At 46.0% G+C, this 15,343-nt stretch overlaps 1 protein-coding gene across 1 annotated transcript in view; it reads right to left on the bottom strand.

Moving 5' to 3' along the window:
• Positions 1 to 12,957: 12,957 nt before the first annotated feature.
• The window catches only part of PGD (phosphogluconate dehydrogenase), a 28,298-nt gene continuing 25,912 nt past the window's right edge, over positions 12,958 to 15,343 (bottom strand). Inside the window, exons 11-13 of the mRNA XM_038746540.1 lie at positions 14,907 to 15,006; positions 13,684 to 13,806; positions 12,958 to 13,573 (exon numbers count right to left, since the gene is read on the bottom strand). Coding sequence (XP_038602468.1) covers positions 13,454 to 13,573; positions 13,684 to 13,806; positions 14,907 to 15,006 — 343 coding nt within the window. The 3' untranslated portion in view covers positions 12,958 to 13,453. The remainder of the gene's footprint in view (positions 13,574 to 13,683; positions 13,807 to 14,906; positions 15,007 to 15,343) is intronic.

The raw sequence follows: 15,343 nt of genomic DNA, 5'->3' as shown, positions 1-15,343 counted from the left end.
GATTCCTGTGTGCAGAGCACTGGGCTAAGCGCTTGGGAATCAATCATCAATCGTATTTATTGAGCGCTTCCTGTGTGCAGAGCACTGGGCTAAGCGCTTGGGAGTCAATCATCAATCGTATTTATTGAGCGCTTCCTGTGTGCAGAGCACTGGGCTAAGCGCTTGGGAATCAATCATCAATCGTATTTATTGAGCGCTTACTGTGTGCAGAGCACTGGACTAAGCGCTTGGGAGTCAATCATCAATCGTATTTATTGAGCGCTTACTGTGTGCAGAGCACTGGACTAAGCGCTTGGGAGTCAATCATCAATCGTATTTATTGAGCGCTTACTGTGTGCAGAGCACTGGACTAAGCGCTTGGGAAGGACAAGTCGGCAACATACAGAGACGGTCCCTACCCAACTGCGGGCTCACAGTCTCTCCATCCCCCCCTTCTTACCTCCTTCCCTTCCCCACAGCACCTGTATATATGTATGTATGTTTGTGCATATTAATTACTCCATTTATTTTACTGGTACATATTTATTCTATTTATTTTATTTTGTTAACATGTTTTGTTTTGTTGTCTGTCTCCCCCTTCTTGACTGTGAGCCCGCTGTTGGGTAGGGACCGTCTATGTTGCCAATTTGTACTTCCCAAGCGCTTAGTACAGCGCTCTGCACATAGTAAGCGCTCAATAAATACGACTGATGATGATGGGACAGACAACAAAACCAAACATATTAATAAAATAAATAGAATATGTACAAATAAAATAAACAGACTAATAAATACGTACAAACATATATTCCTGAGCGCTTACCCTGTGTAGAGCACTGTACCAAGCGCTTGGGGAGGGGCCGTCTCTATCGGTTACCGACTTGTACTTCCCAAGCGCTTAGTACAGTGCTCTGCGCCCAGGAAGCGCTCAATAGATACGAGTGAATGAATGAATGAATCATCATCATCATCAATCGTATTTATTGAGCGGTTACTGTGTGCAGAGCACTGTACTAAGCGCTTGGGAAGTGCAAATTGGCAACATACAGAGACAGTCCCTACCCAACAGTGGGCTCACAGTCTAAAAGGGGGGAGACGGAGAACAAAACCAAACATACTAACAAATAAAATAAATAGAATAGATAGGTACAAATAAAATAGAGTAAAAAATATGTACAAACATATATACAGGTGCTGAATGAATGAATGAGGCGCGCGCGGGGGGAAGGGCGCGCGCGGGGGGAAGGGCGCGCGCGGGGGGAAGGGCGCGCGCCCAACCCGGCGTTTTCCCGCCGTGGGCCGCCCGACGGGTCGCGCGCGGGGACAAACCGCGAAGCAGCCCCGCCGCGCCCCCTCCCGGCCCAGCCGGGGAAGGCGCCGGCGCCGACCCCCTCCACTGCGCTCCTTCATTCATTCATTCATTCATTCATTCATTCATTCATCCAATCGCATTTATTGAGCGTTTACTGTGTCCCGGCGTTTTCCCGCCGTGGGCCGCCTGACGGGTCGCGCACGGGGACAAACCGCGAAGCAGCCCCGCCGCGCCCCCTCCTGGCCCAGCCGGGGAAGGCGCCGGCGCCGACCCCCTCCACTGCGCTCCTTCATTCATTCATTCATTCATTCATTCATTCATTCATTCATTCATTCATTCATCCAATCGTATTTATTGAGCGCTTACTGTGTGCAGAGCACTGTACTAAGCGCTTGGGAAGTACAAGTTGGCAACATATAGAGAAGCAGCGTGGCTCAGTGGAAAGAGCACGGGCTTTGGAGTCAGAGGTCATGGGTTCGAATCCTGGCTCCACCACATGTCTGCTGTGTGACCTGTATCCCCACAGCACCTGTATATATGTATATATGGTTGTACATATTTATTACTCTATTTATTTATTTGTTTTACTTGTACATTTCTATCCTACTTATTTTATTTTGTTGGTATGTTTGGTTCTGTTCTCTGTCTCCCCCTTTTAGACTGTGAGCCCACTGTTGGGTAGGGACTGTCTCTATGTGATGCCAATTTGTACTTCCCAAGCGCTTAGTACAGTGCTCTGCACATAGTAAGCGCTCAATAAATACGATTGATTGATTGATTGATTGATTGATTGACCTTGGGCAAGTCACAACTTCTCTGAGCCTCAGTTACCTCATCTGTAAAATGGGGATTAAGACTGTGAGCCCCACGTGGGACAACCTGATCACTTTGTATCCCCCCAGCGCTTAGAACAGTGCTTGGCACATAGTAAGCGCTTAACAAATGCCAACATTATTATTATTATTATTATTATTATTATTATTATTATATAGAGACGGTCCCTGCCCAACAGCGGGCTCACAGTCTAGAAGGGGGAGACAGACAACAAAACCAAACCTTTTAACAAAATAAAATAAATAGACTAAATATGTACAAGTGAAAGCTCCCGCCTCAGAGGCCCCACACCACCGACCTGATGAGATTTGGGTTTTTTTTCTGGTATTTAATAATAACAGAGAAGCAGCGTGGCTCTGTGGAAAAGAGCCCGGGCTTTGGAGTCAGGGGTCATGGGTTCTAATCCCGCTCTGCCACTTGTCAGCTGGGTGACTTTGGGCAAGTCACTTCGCTTCTCTGGGCCTCAGTTCTCTCATCTGTAAAATGGGGATTCATTCATTCAATCGTATTTATCGAGCGCTTACCGTGTGCAGAGCACTGGACTAAGCGCTTGGGAAGTACAAGTTGGCAACATAGAGAGACGGTCCCTACCCAACAGCGGGCCCACAGTCTAGAAGGGGGAGACAGACAACAAAACAAGACATATTAACAAAATGAAGTAAATAGAATAAATGTGTACAAATAAAATAGAGTAATAAATACGTACAAACATATATACAGGTGCTGTGGGGAGGGGAAGGAGGTAAGGGGGGGGATGGGGAGGGGGAAGAGGGGGAGAGGAAAGAGAGGGCTCAGTCTGGGAAGGCCTCCTGGAGGTGGTGAGCTCTGCCGCCTGTCATTCATTCATTCATTCAATCGTATTTATTGAGCGCTTACTGTGTGCAGAGCACTGGACTAAGCGCTTGGGAAGTCCAAGTTGGCAACGTAGAGAGACGGCCCCTACCCAACAGCGGGCTCACAGTCTAGAAGGGGGAGACAGACAACAAAACAAAACATATTAACAAAATAAAATAAATAGAATAAATATGTACAAATAAAATAAATAAATAAATAGAATAATAAATACGTACAAACATATATGCATATATACAGGTGATGTGGAGAGGGGAAGGAGGTAAGGCGGGGGGAGCGGGAGGAGGGGAGAGGAAGAAGGGGGCTCAATCTGGGAAGGCCTCCTGGAGGAGGTGAGCTCCGCCGCCTGTGATTCATTCATTCATTCATTCAATAGTATTTATTGAGTGCTTACTGGGTGCAGAGCACTGGACTAAGCACTTGGGAAGTCCAAGTTGGCAACATATAGAGATGGTCCCTACCCAACAGTGGGCTCACAGTCTAGAAACAAGACATATTAACAAAATAAAATAAATAGAATAAATACGTTCAAATTAAATAAATAGAGTAATGAATACGTACAAACATATATACATATATACAGGTGCTGTGGGGAGAGGAAGGAGGTTAGACGGGGGAATGGGGAGGGGGAGGAGGGGGAGAGGAAGGAGGGGGATTAAGACTGTGAGCCCCCAGTGGGACAACCTGATCACCTTGTAACCTCCTCAGCACTTAGAACAGTGCTTTGCACATAGTAAGCGCTTAATATATGCCATTATTATTATTGTTATTATCATTATTTATTAATCGCTTACAGTGTGCAAAGCACTAGTGCTTTCTGCGGGTCAGGCGCTGTTCTAAGCGCTGGGACTGTGAGCCCGTTGTGGGCCGGATTCTCTCTAGTTGTTGCTGAATTGGACTTTCCTGACGTGTACTACTACTACTACTAATAATAATGTTGGCATTTATTAAGCGCTTACTATGTGCAAAGCACTGTTCTAAGCGCTGGGGCGGTTACAAGATAATCAGGTTGTCCCACGGGGGGCTCAGTCTTCATCTCCATTTTACAGATGAGGTAACTGAGGCCCAGAGAAATTGAGTGACTTGCCCAAAGTCACACAGCTGACAGTTGGCGGAGCCGGGTTTTGAACCCATGACCTCTGACTCCAAAGCCTATGTTCTTTCCACTGAGCCATGCTGCTTCTCTTCTGCACACAGTAAAGCGCTCAATAAATACCATGGGGAATTATTCATTCATTCCATCGTATTTATTGAGCGCTTACTGTGTGCAGAGCACTGTACTAAGCGCTTGGGAAATACAAGTCGGTAACTTATAGAGACAGTCCCTACCCAACAACAGGCCCACAGTGTAGAAAAATAATGATGATGATGATGATGGCGTTTGTTAAGCGCTATGTGCCAAGCACTGTTCTAAGCGCTGGGGTAGATACAAGGTAATCAGGTTGCCCCACGTGGGGCTCACAGTCTTCATCCCCATTTTACAGATGAGGATACTGAGGCCCAGAGGGGAGGTTACAAAGTGAGCAGGTTGTCCCACAGGGGGCTCACAGATTTAATCCCATTTTACAGATGAGGTAACTGAGGCCCATCATCATCATCAATCGTATTTATCGAGCGCTTTACTGTGTGCAGAGCACTGTACTAAGCGCTTGGGAAGTACAAGTTGGCAACATGAGCCTAAGTAGGAGGGAGAACAGGTATTGAATCCAAATTTTGCAGTGGAAGGAACCGAGACACACATAATATTCATAATGATAGCGATCGTGACATTTGTTAAATGCTTACTGTGTACCAGGCACTGTTCTAAGCACTGGGGTGGATCAGGTTAATGAGGTTAGACGCAATCCCTACCCCACGTGGGGCTCCCAGTCTCAATCCCCATTTTACCGAGAGAAGTTAAGTGACTTGCCCTGAAAGAAAGAAAGAAAGAAAGAAAGAAAGAGAGAGAGAGAGAGAGAGAGAGAGAGAGAGAGAAAGAAAGAAAGGAAGGAAGGAAGGAAGGAAGGAAGGAAGGAAGGAAGGAAGGAAGGAAGGAAGGAAGGAAGGAAGGAAGGAAGGAAGGAAGGAAGGAAGGAAGGAAGGAAGAAGAAAGAAAGAAAGAAAGAAAGAAAGAAAGAAAGAAAGAAAGAAAGAAAGGAAGAAAGAAAGAAAAAATCTTTCTCTCTTTCCCGCTGTCGATCTTTCTTCTTTCCCTTTTGCCCGCATTTTTTCTCTTTCTCATGTGTTCCTTTCTCGTGCTATAGCCCTCTTTCCCACATTCCTTTGGCCCATCCACCTCTTCCCCAACCTCTACACCTTTATGATTGAACCTGTCCTGTCTCATTTTGATATTCCCCCCTTTCAGTCACCTCCTCCCCTTCGCCCAGAAACCTTTCTCCTCGTCTTCCTCCTCCCTCCTTTTCCTTCTGACTCCCGGCCTCACGCTCTATCCATCAAGTCGCCCTGCTCCTAAATGATGGCTAACCACCCCTCCAAATCACAGCTGCATCTCATCAGTCATTAACTTATTTTTACCCTCCGCAACACTCATTTTTCTATGCGTGCTTCCGGAGGTGTAGATCGACCACTGACCTTTTCAGTCACACTCACTCACAGGTGAACTTCGCTGTCACCGGTGTCTTTTTTTTTAATACAAAGCCAACCATCTATAACTCAGGCCTTTATTTTTAAAAAGATTGGGAGTCACAAGGGCCTGGATTCTAGTCCTGGCTCTGCCACTTGTCTGCTGTGTGACCCTGGGCAAGTCACTTCACTTCTCTGAAACCTCATCTGTAAAATGGGGATTGAGACTGTGAGCCTCATGTGGGACAGGTGTCCAGCCCGATTACCTTGTATCTACTTACCCCAGTGCTTACAAAAGTGCCTGGCATATAGTAGCGCTTAACAAATATCATTTTTAAAAGCCTAGTTGTGAGTAGATTTCTGTTTGCCTTCCCTATTGGAGTGTTAGCTTCCTGTGGGCAAGAATTGGGCCACTTATTGTGAATTTCCTAATTGCTTAATACAGAATCAAGCTCCCAGTGGGACTCTTGCTTCTACTACTATTGAGCAACGGTGAGGATGCTCTGCTTAATTTAAGGTATTAGACTACAGGGTCAATCCAAAATTTAATGACATCCAAATTCTGGTTTTGAAATGAAGGCTCCAGACTGGGGCAAAACAAACAAGGATGCACCCACAAATGATCAGCACAAACTGATCACGGGTTACCCAAGGAAACTCCGGATTCTTTACAAAGTGGGGAGAAAGGAAATCCCTTCCCCGACAAAAAGTATTTGTCACGTGTCTTAAAAATATCAAACCTTTCAGAGAGTACATTCCAAAATACGCGGTTTCCGTGATGATAGCGGAGATGTTGAAAAGACATCACTGAGGTATCCTAAACCGATTTGTCAACCCGAGGAATTTTAATCAATCCCTCATATTTATTGAATGCTTACTGTGTGCAGAACATTGTACTAAGTGCTTGGGAGAATACAACAGAGTTGATAGAAAAGTTTCCTAAGTTAGAGGGGGAGACAGACACTAATATAAATAATGTAATAATAATAATTGTGGTATTTGTTAAGCACTTACAGTGTGCAGAACATTGTGCTAAGTGCTTGGGAGAAAACAACAGAGTTGATAGAAAAGTTCCCTAAGTTTCCAGTCTAGAGGGGGAGACAGACACTAATATAAATAATGTAATAATAATAATTGTGGTATTTGTTAAGCACTTACAGTGCTCCCCTTCTAGACTGTGAGCCCGTTGTTGGGTAGGGATTTTCTGTATCTGTTGCCGAATTGTACCTTCCAAGCGCTTAGTACAGTACTCAGCACACAGTAAGCGCTCAATAAGTACGAATGAATGAATGAAACTTACTATGTGCCAAGCACTGTTCTAAGCACTGGGGTAGATACAAAGGTAATCAAGTTGGACACAGTCCCTGTACCACATGGGGCTCCCAGTCCCATTTTACAGATAATAATAATAATAATTGGCATTTGTTAAGCGCTTACTATGTGCAAAGCACTGTTCTAAGTGCTGGGGAGGATACAGGGTGATCAGGTTGTCCCACGTGGGGCTCACAGTCTTAATCCCCATTTCGCAGATGAGGTAACAGGCCCAGAGAAGTTAAGTGACCTGCCCAAAATCACACAGCAGACATGCGGCGGAGTCGGGATTCGAACTCATGACCTCTGACTCCAAAGCCCGGGCTCTTTCCACTGAGCCACGCTGCTTCTCAGCTGTAACTGAGGCACAGAGAAGTTAAGTGACTTGCTGTAGGTCCCACAGCAGACAAGTGCTTAGAACAGTGCTTGGCACCTAATAAGCGCTTAACAAATACCATTATTATTATTATTATTACAAGTGGAGCAGGGGGATTAGAACCCACAACCTCTGACTGCCGTGGGGGCGGAAGGGAGGTGCATAAAGGATGAAATCAAGGCTGCAGACTTTGAAACTGAATTTACTTTGATTTTTTTTGGCAGCGGAAATGTTAAGGCAGAGTAAATTAAGTATTTGGCCGTCGGAATTGGATTAAAAATGAAAAATCCGCCCCTTAACTTGAAGAAGCGGGGGGGATGGATGCTCAGCACGGCGGAATTTGAGAGGCGGCCGCTAGGTGTCGCCGTTGCTCCGCGCAGCAATGGAACCGCCCCACCGAGGGCCCACGGCCGAGATTATTATTATTATTAATTATTATTATTATTATTATTATTATTATTATTCCCAGATTTTATTATTATTATCATTATCATTATTATCATTATTATCATCATTATTGTACTTCCCAGATTATATTATTATTATCATTATCATTATTATCATTATTATCATCATTATTGTACTTCCCAGATTATATTATTATTATTATTATCATTATCATTATTATCATTATTATCATCATTTTCATTATTATCATCATTATTGTACTTCCCAGATTATATTATTATTATTATTATTATTATTATTATTATTATTATCATTATCATTATTATTGTACTTCCCAGATTTTATTATTATTATCATTATCATTATTATCATCATTATTGTACTTCCCAGATTATATTATTATTATCATTATCATTATTATCATTATTATCATCATTATTGTACTTCCCAGATTATATTGTTATTATTATTATCATTATCATTATTATCATCATTTTCATTATTATCATCATTATTGTACTTCCCAGATTATATTATTATTATCATTATCATTATTATCATTATTATCATTATTATCATCATTATTGTACTTCCCAGATTATATTATCATTATTATCATTATTATCATTATCATCATTATTGTAATTCTCAGATTATACTATTATTATTATCATTATCATTATTATCATCATTATTATCATTATTATCATTATCATCATTATTGTACTTCCCAGATTATATTATTATCATTACTATCATTATCATCATTATTGTACTTCCCAGATTATATTATTATTATCATTATTATCATCATTATTGTACTTTCCAAGCGCTTAGTACAGTGCTCTGCACACAGTAAGCGCTCAATAAATATGATTGATTGATTGATTATCATCATTATTATTATTGATGATAATCATGGCATTTATTAAGCGCTTACTATGTGCAAAACACTGTTCTAAGCGCTGGGGAGGTTACAAGGTGATCAGGTTGTCCCACGGGGGGCTCACAGTCTTCATCCCCATTTTACAGATGAGGGAACTGAGGCCCAGGGAAGTGAAGCGACTTGCCCAAAGTCACACAGCTGACAATTACTCTGTTTATTTATTTATTTTACTTGTCAAAGTCACACAGCTGACAATTACTCCGTTTATTTATTTATTTTACCTGTACCTAGCTATTCTATTTATTTTATTTTGTTAATATGTTTGGTTTTGTTCTCTGTCTCCCCCTTCTAGACTGTGAGCGCTTGGGAAGTACAAGTTGGCAACATATAGAGACAGTCCCTACCCAACAGTGGGCTCACAGTCACTTCACGGGGAAGCCCAGAGAAGTGAAGTGACTTGCCCAGGGTCACACAGCTGACAACTGGCGGAGCTGGGATTTGAACCCGTGACCTCTGATTGACAAGCCCGTGCTCTTCGCATTGAGCCACGCTGCGGCGATGAAACGTCTATTTCACCTAGTCATGGTGAATCGGTAGGAATTCCAAGCGAGCTTTCAATCGATCAATCAATCAGTCGTATTTATTGAGCGCTTACTGTGTGCAGAGTACTGGACTAAGCGCTTGGGGTCAAACGGACCCCAGGAAATCCCAACACCCCATTGTCCTGAATGACAAGACTGGGGACCAGCGGGGAGAAAGGAAATCTTGCAGGCCACCCCCAAATCTCAGCTATCATATTCGTGTGGGCTTCTAGATTTACCAGAAGCCACACCTAAAGTAGTGCGCCCTTTCATTCATTCATTCAATCGTATTTATTGAGCGCTTACTGTGTGCAGAGCACTGTACTGAGCGCTTGGGAAGTACAAGTTGGCAACATATAGAGACGGTCCCTACCCAACAGTGGGCTCACAGTCTAGAAGGGGGAGACAGAGAACAAAACATATTAACAAAATAAAATAAAAAGAATAAATATGTACAAATAAAATAAATAGAGTAATAAATACGTACAAACGTATATACATATATTCAGGGCCGTGGGGAGGGGGAGAGGAAGGAGAGGGCTCAGTCTGGGAAGGCCTCCTGGAGGAGGTGAGCTCTCAGGAGGGCCTTGAAGGGAGGAAGAGAGCGAGCTTGGCGGATGTGAAGCAGCGTGGCTCAGTGGGAGTCAGAGGTCATGGGTTCAAATCCCGGCTCCGCCAATTGTCAGCCGTGTGACTTCGGGCAAGTCACTTAACATCTCTGGGCCTCAGTTCCCTCATCTGTAAAATGAGGATTAAGACTGTGAGCCCCCCGTAGGACCACCTGATCACCTTGTAACCTCCCCGGCGCTTAGAACAGTGCTTTGCACATAGTGAGCGCTTTATAAACGCCATCATTATTATTATTATGTGCGGAGGGAGGGCATTCCGGGCCAGGGGGAGGACGTGGGCCGGGGATTGATGGCGGGACAGGCGAGAACGAGGCACGGTGAGGAAGTTAGCGGCAGAGGAGCGGAGGGTGCGGGCTGGGCTGCAGAAGGAGAGAAGGGAGGGGAGGTAGGAGGGGGTGAGGTGATGGACAGCCTTGAAGCCCAGGGTGAGGAGGTTCTGCCTGATGAGTGGGTTGATTGGTAGCCACTGGAGATTTTTGAGGAGGGGAGTAACATGCCCAGAGCGTTTCTGGACAAAGACAATCTGGGCAGCGGCATGAAGTATGGACTGAAGTGGGGAGAGACACGAGGATGGGAGATGAGAGAGAAGGCTGATACAGTAATCCAGATGGGATAGGATGAGAGCTTGAATGAACAGGGTAGCGGTTTGGATGGAGAGGAAAGGGCGGATCTTGGCAATGCTGCGGAGGTGAGACCGGCATCCTTCAGACCTGTTGCCCCCTCTGAAACCCAATCCGCCACCACCAAGGGGAAGCGTGCTGAATGGAGACCCTCCCCAAAATGCACTTACTGATTCCCTGCTCGTTGGTTTGAAAATAAGACTGGACCAGCAAAAGCTGTGAAGGGACTTTTCCGTGGCTGCTCAGCTTTTATTTTGTTCCATCCCACCTCCCTGTTGTTGGCCTGTTACAGGATAATCCACTCTTCCCTCCCAGACGGACCTGAGCTTTCCCTGAGGGAGGGCCGTGGCCAAATGGAAATACCAACATTATTATTCACCAGGCAACACTCTTGTATGTTAGAGAGAGAAGCAGAGAGGCTCAATGGAAAGAGCCCGGGCTTTGGAGTCAGAGGTCATGGGTTCAAACCCCAGCTCCATCAATTCATTCACTCATTCATTCAATCGTATTTATTGAGCGCTTACTATGTGCAGAGCACTGTACTAAGCGCTTGGGAAGTACAAATCGTCAACATATAGAGACGGTCCCTACGCAATGATGGGCTCACTGTCTAGAAATTTGTCAGCTGTGTGACTTTGGGCAAGTCAACTTCTCTGGGCCTCAGTTACTTCATCTGTAAAATGCGGATTAAGACTGTTTGCCCCCCCATGGGACAACCTGATCACCTTGTAACCTCCCCAGCGCTTAGAACAGTGATTTGCACGTAGTAAGCGCTTAATAAATGCCATCATTAATTAATTAAACTGATTTTTGATTTGAGCCCACTGTTGGGTAGGGACTGTCCCTATATGTTGCCAACTTGTACTTCCCAAGCGCTTAGTACAGTGCTCTGCACACAGTAAGCGCTCAATAAATACGATTGATTGATTGATTTGATTCAAGGCCACAAAAGGGTGGGGGTGTTAGGTGGGGGTGTTAATCAGTGCATTTCTGAGTGACAGGGGATGTATGTTCTTCTTTTGCAAATGCTTGAGCAGCAATGCCAAAGGTTGACAGGCAAAAAAAAAAAAAAATCATACTGGCCCCTCTCTATCAACAGAGTTCTTGCTGCTGCTAAATCAATCAATTGTATTTATTAAGCTGTACGAAGCGATTGGAAGAGTACAATATAACCGAGTTGGTAGACTTGTCCCTGCTCACCACGAGCTTACAGTCTAGAGGGGAAGATGGACATTAGTATAAATATATTTTGGATATGTACATAATCCATTAATGGTATTTATCAAGTGATAAGTGCTGTGGGGCTGAGGGAGGGGTGAATAAAGGGAGTAAAATGAGGGCAGTGCAGAAGACAGTGGGAGAAAAGGAAATGAGGGTTTAGTCAGGGAAGGCCTCTTGGAGGAGATGTGCTTTCAGTAAGGTTTTGGAGGTGGGGAGATGAGCGTCTGTCGGCTATGAAGAGGGAGGGTGCTCCGGGCCAGAGGCATTAACAGGCTCCCCTCCTCCCCATTTCTGTAGAATTGGGTGCGGAGGAATTGGAGTTTCCTCCCACTTCAGGTCACTGTCCCCCCGCCGCTCCTATGGCCCCCCAGGACTGCAGGCTTGTTGTGTGGTGCAGCTTTTGGGACAGGTTTCAACGTGTGAGCGGCCCGTGCTTGACAGCAAATGGCATAGAGGGAAGACTAGGACTGGCACAGTCCGCAGTCCTGGGATTTTCTCGCTGAAGCCGTAGGCTCTATTTTGCCGCAAGGGAAAGGGGAGTAACCATGAATAATAGTTCAGGGCGCCCCACTCCCCTACCATTTTAAACCCTGAGGAGCTTTCTGAAGGAAGAAAAAAAAAAGGAATCAGCCAAGCCAGCTGCTGGCTATGGGATGAGATAATCAGCACCTGTACATGTTTGCACATATTTATTACTCTATTTTACTTGTACATATTTACTAGTCTATTAATTTTGTTAATAATAATAATAATAATGTTGGTATTTGTTAAGCGCTTACTATGTGCAAAGCACTGTTCTAAGCGCTGGGGTAGGTACAAGGTAATCAGGTTGTCCCATGAGGGGCTCACAGTCTTCATCCCCATTTTACAGATGAGGGAACTGAGGCCCAGAGAAGTGAAGTGATTTGCCCAACGTCACACAGCTGACAAGTGGCGGAGCCCGGATTTAAACCCACGACCTCTGACTTCAAAGCCCGTGCTCTTTCCACTGAGCCAGCCACCCTGTTTTCAATGTTAGTAGAATTAACAAATGTTAATTCCCTTTGTTCTGACGATTTTGACGCCTGCCTACATGTTTTGTTTTCTGTCTCCCCCTTCTAGATTGTGAGCCCATTGTCTTTTAGACTGTGAGCCCACTGTTGGGTAGGGACTGTATATGTTGCCAATTTGTACTTCCCAAGCACTTAGTACAGTGCTCTGCACATACTAAGCGCTCAATAAATACGATTGATGATGATGATGTTGGGTAGGGACCGTCTCTATATGTTGCCGACTTGTACTTCCCAAGCGCTTAGTCCAGCGCTCTGCACACAGTAAGCGCTCAGTAAATACGACTGAATTGAACGAATGAATGAGATGGTAGAATTTAAAAGGCTGGGGCCAAACTATAAATATAATTGAGTTTATTGAGAGAAAGCCCTGAGATGAACTGCACAAGACATACACAGGGTCCCCGTTTGGTTGGATTCCACCAATCTCCTCCCCAGTCGCGGAACGGGCTCGGTCACCTCTGGCCAAACTCACCCTGCCTCTCGCTGATCTGCCCCTGACATTGGGGGATCTGCTTCTTCGGTGAGGAAAGGAGAAACAATTAAGGCACCCCACCTTTCAGGGGGTCACCACCCCCACCAATCCGTACCTTATCCACCTTGAGAGGCAACGGCAGGAAGGACACCAGCCCAGAACCACTTTACCCATTGGCTTCTCCAGAAAAGGACTGCTTGTCAACTACACATATGCACGCGCTTACATACAAACACACACACCCACACACCAGATGTGGCACGAGGCAGCAGGACAGAGCACAGCATCAGGGGGAGTCTGCAGCTACTGGAATGGCTCAGTGCTATGGGGTCGTAGTAGCTGGGCAGAGACGGTCCGGCTAGGCATTGTAAGAGGAGGAGGACACATTCCCACCGTGGCCCGTCCAGTTGGTGTGGATAAACTGCCCCGGTTTGGATAACAGTTCGTAGGTGTGGGCCCCAAAGTAGTCCCTCTGGGCCTAGGAAACAAAAATCACGCTTTTGGAATAACGCATTCTCCCAGCCGCCCCGTCTCCTCCGAGGCCTCCCAGATGGAGTCCCCCACCCAGAAGACCCGCCAGGCGCTCACCTGAATCAGATTGGCGGGCAGCAGCTCATGTCTGTACCCATCATAGAAGGAAAGGGCGGTGGTGAAGCAGGGCATGGGGATGCCCGTTTGTACCCCGGTGCTGATCACCCGGCGCCAGGCAACCTGGGGACAGCAGAGGAAGCCAGCTGTTGGTCAGGGCTCTGCTGGGAAAGACACCCGGGGGGCGGTCCAGGGTGCAGCCGGGGCGGTGCCTAGATACCGTGCCAGCCACGGGGCCCTCCTGTAGGCAATTGAGGGTGCTTTTCTCAGCTCTGGGGGAAGGATGGACAGCTGACCAGTGGCCTAGGCCCCTTCCTCCCAAAGGGGCACCCTCTCCCTAAAGAAGCCATTTTTGTTGGCACTGCCCGGATGCTCTCATCCCAAGGGGTATCTGCATCCCCCTCTCCCTGAGAGTGGGTTCATTTCCACCCCCCGAGCCCATCCTCCACCCAGTTAGTCCACACTTCTGGCTCTGACTGCGATGCCCATGAGCCAGCACACTGGCACACAACAGGCCTCCTTGCTGACCTCCCCATCTCCAGTCTCTCACAACTCCAGTCTATACTTCAACTCTGCTGTTGGGATCATTTTTCTACGAAAAATATTCAGTCCTCGTCACCCCGTTCCTCAAGAACCTCCAGGGGTTGCCCATCCACTTCTGCATCAAATAGAAAGTCCTTGCCACCGGCTTTAAAGCACTCAAACAGCTCTCCCCCTCCTACCTTACTTCACTGATTTCCTAAGATCCTGCCCCCACATCTGTTCCTCTAATGCCAACTGACTCACTGTGCCTTGATTTTGTCTACTTCGCCGCTGACCTCTTGCCCAGGTTCTCCCTCTGGCCTGGAACTCGCTCCCCTTTCATAGCCAACAGACAATCACTTTCCCCATTTCCAAAGCCTTGTTAAAATCACGTCTCCTCCAAGAGCCCTGCCCTGACTAAGCCCTCATTCCCCCACCCGCTCCTTTCTGCATCGTCTATGCATGCGCTTGGATCTATCCCTCTTAGACACTTGATATTCATCCCAATCTCATTCCCACCATTTATCTTCATGTCTGTCTCCCACTCTAGACTGTAAGCTCCTTGTAGGCAGGGAATACATCTACCAACTCTCTTCTATTGGACTCTCCCATTCGTCTAGTACAGTGCTGTGCACACAGTAAGCGCTCAATTAATACCATTGGACAACTGACCGCTACCCCAACAGGAATGGGACACTCACCTGGCAGTTTTCCACAGCGCCCTTAAAAAACTCATCTAGCAGCAAGTTCTGAAGTTTGGGATTTCGGTCAAATGCATCTTTGATCTTTCCCAGGAACACACTGGAAGAATGAGGAAACCTCTCAGTCTCTTCATAGGGATTTCGCCAAATCCCCGGGGCAGAGGGCTGGGACCCAAAAGACACCTTGGGAAGCATCAAGTTCCATTTCTCATCGGTGGAGAGTTCGGGCAAACGTAACTTGCCTGCATGGATACACGGGAGGCCAGAGATCAAAGGGTACCACCCAAAGGGCAAAAACGGGAAACCTAAGCTCTAAATCCAGTCTTGGCTTTACTTCAGGGTCACAGAGGTGATTGTGAGGGAGGGTTTACTGCCCAGCAGCGAGCACCACAATCGTTAGAGGAGGAAAACCGTTCACAAGAGTAGTCTAAAGGCAA

Source organism: Tachyglossus aculeatus, chromosome 5 (genome assembly GCF_015852505.1).
Source record: "Tachyglossus aculeatus isolate mTacAcu1 chromosome 5, mTacAcu1.pri, whole genome shotgun sequence".
NCBI lineage: Eukaryota > Metazoa > Chordata > Mammalia > Monotremata > Tachyglossidae > Tachyglossus > Tachyglossus aculeatus.
The sequence above is the reverse complement of the archived record's forward strand: the minus strand, read 5'-3'. Positions and strand labels throughout refer to the sequence as shown.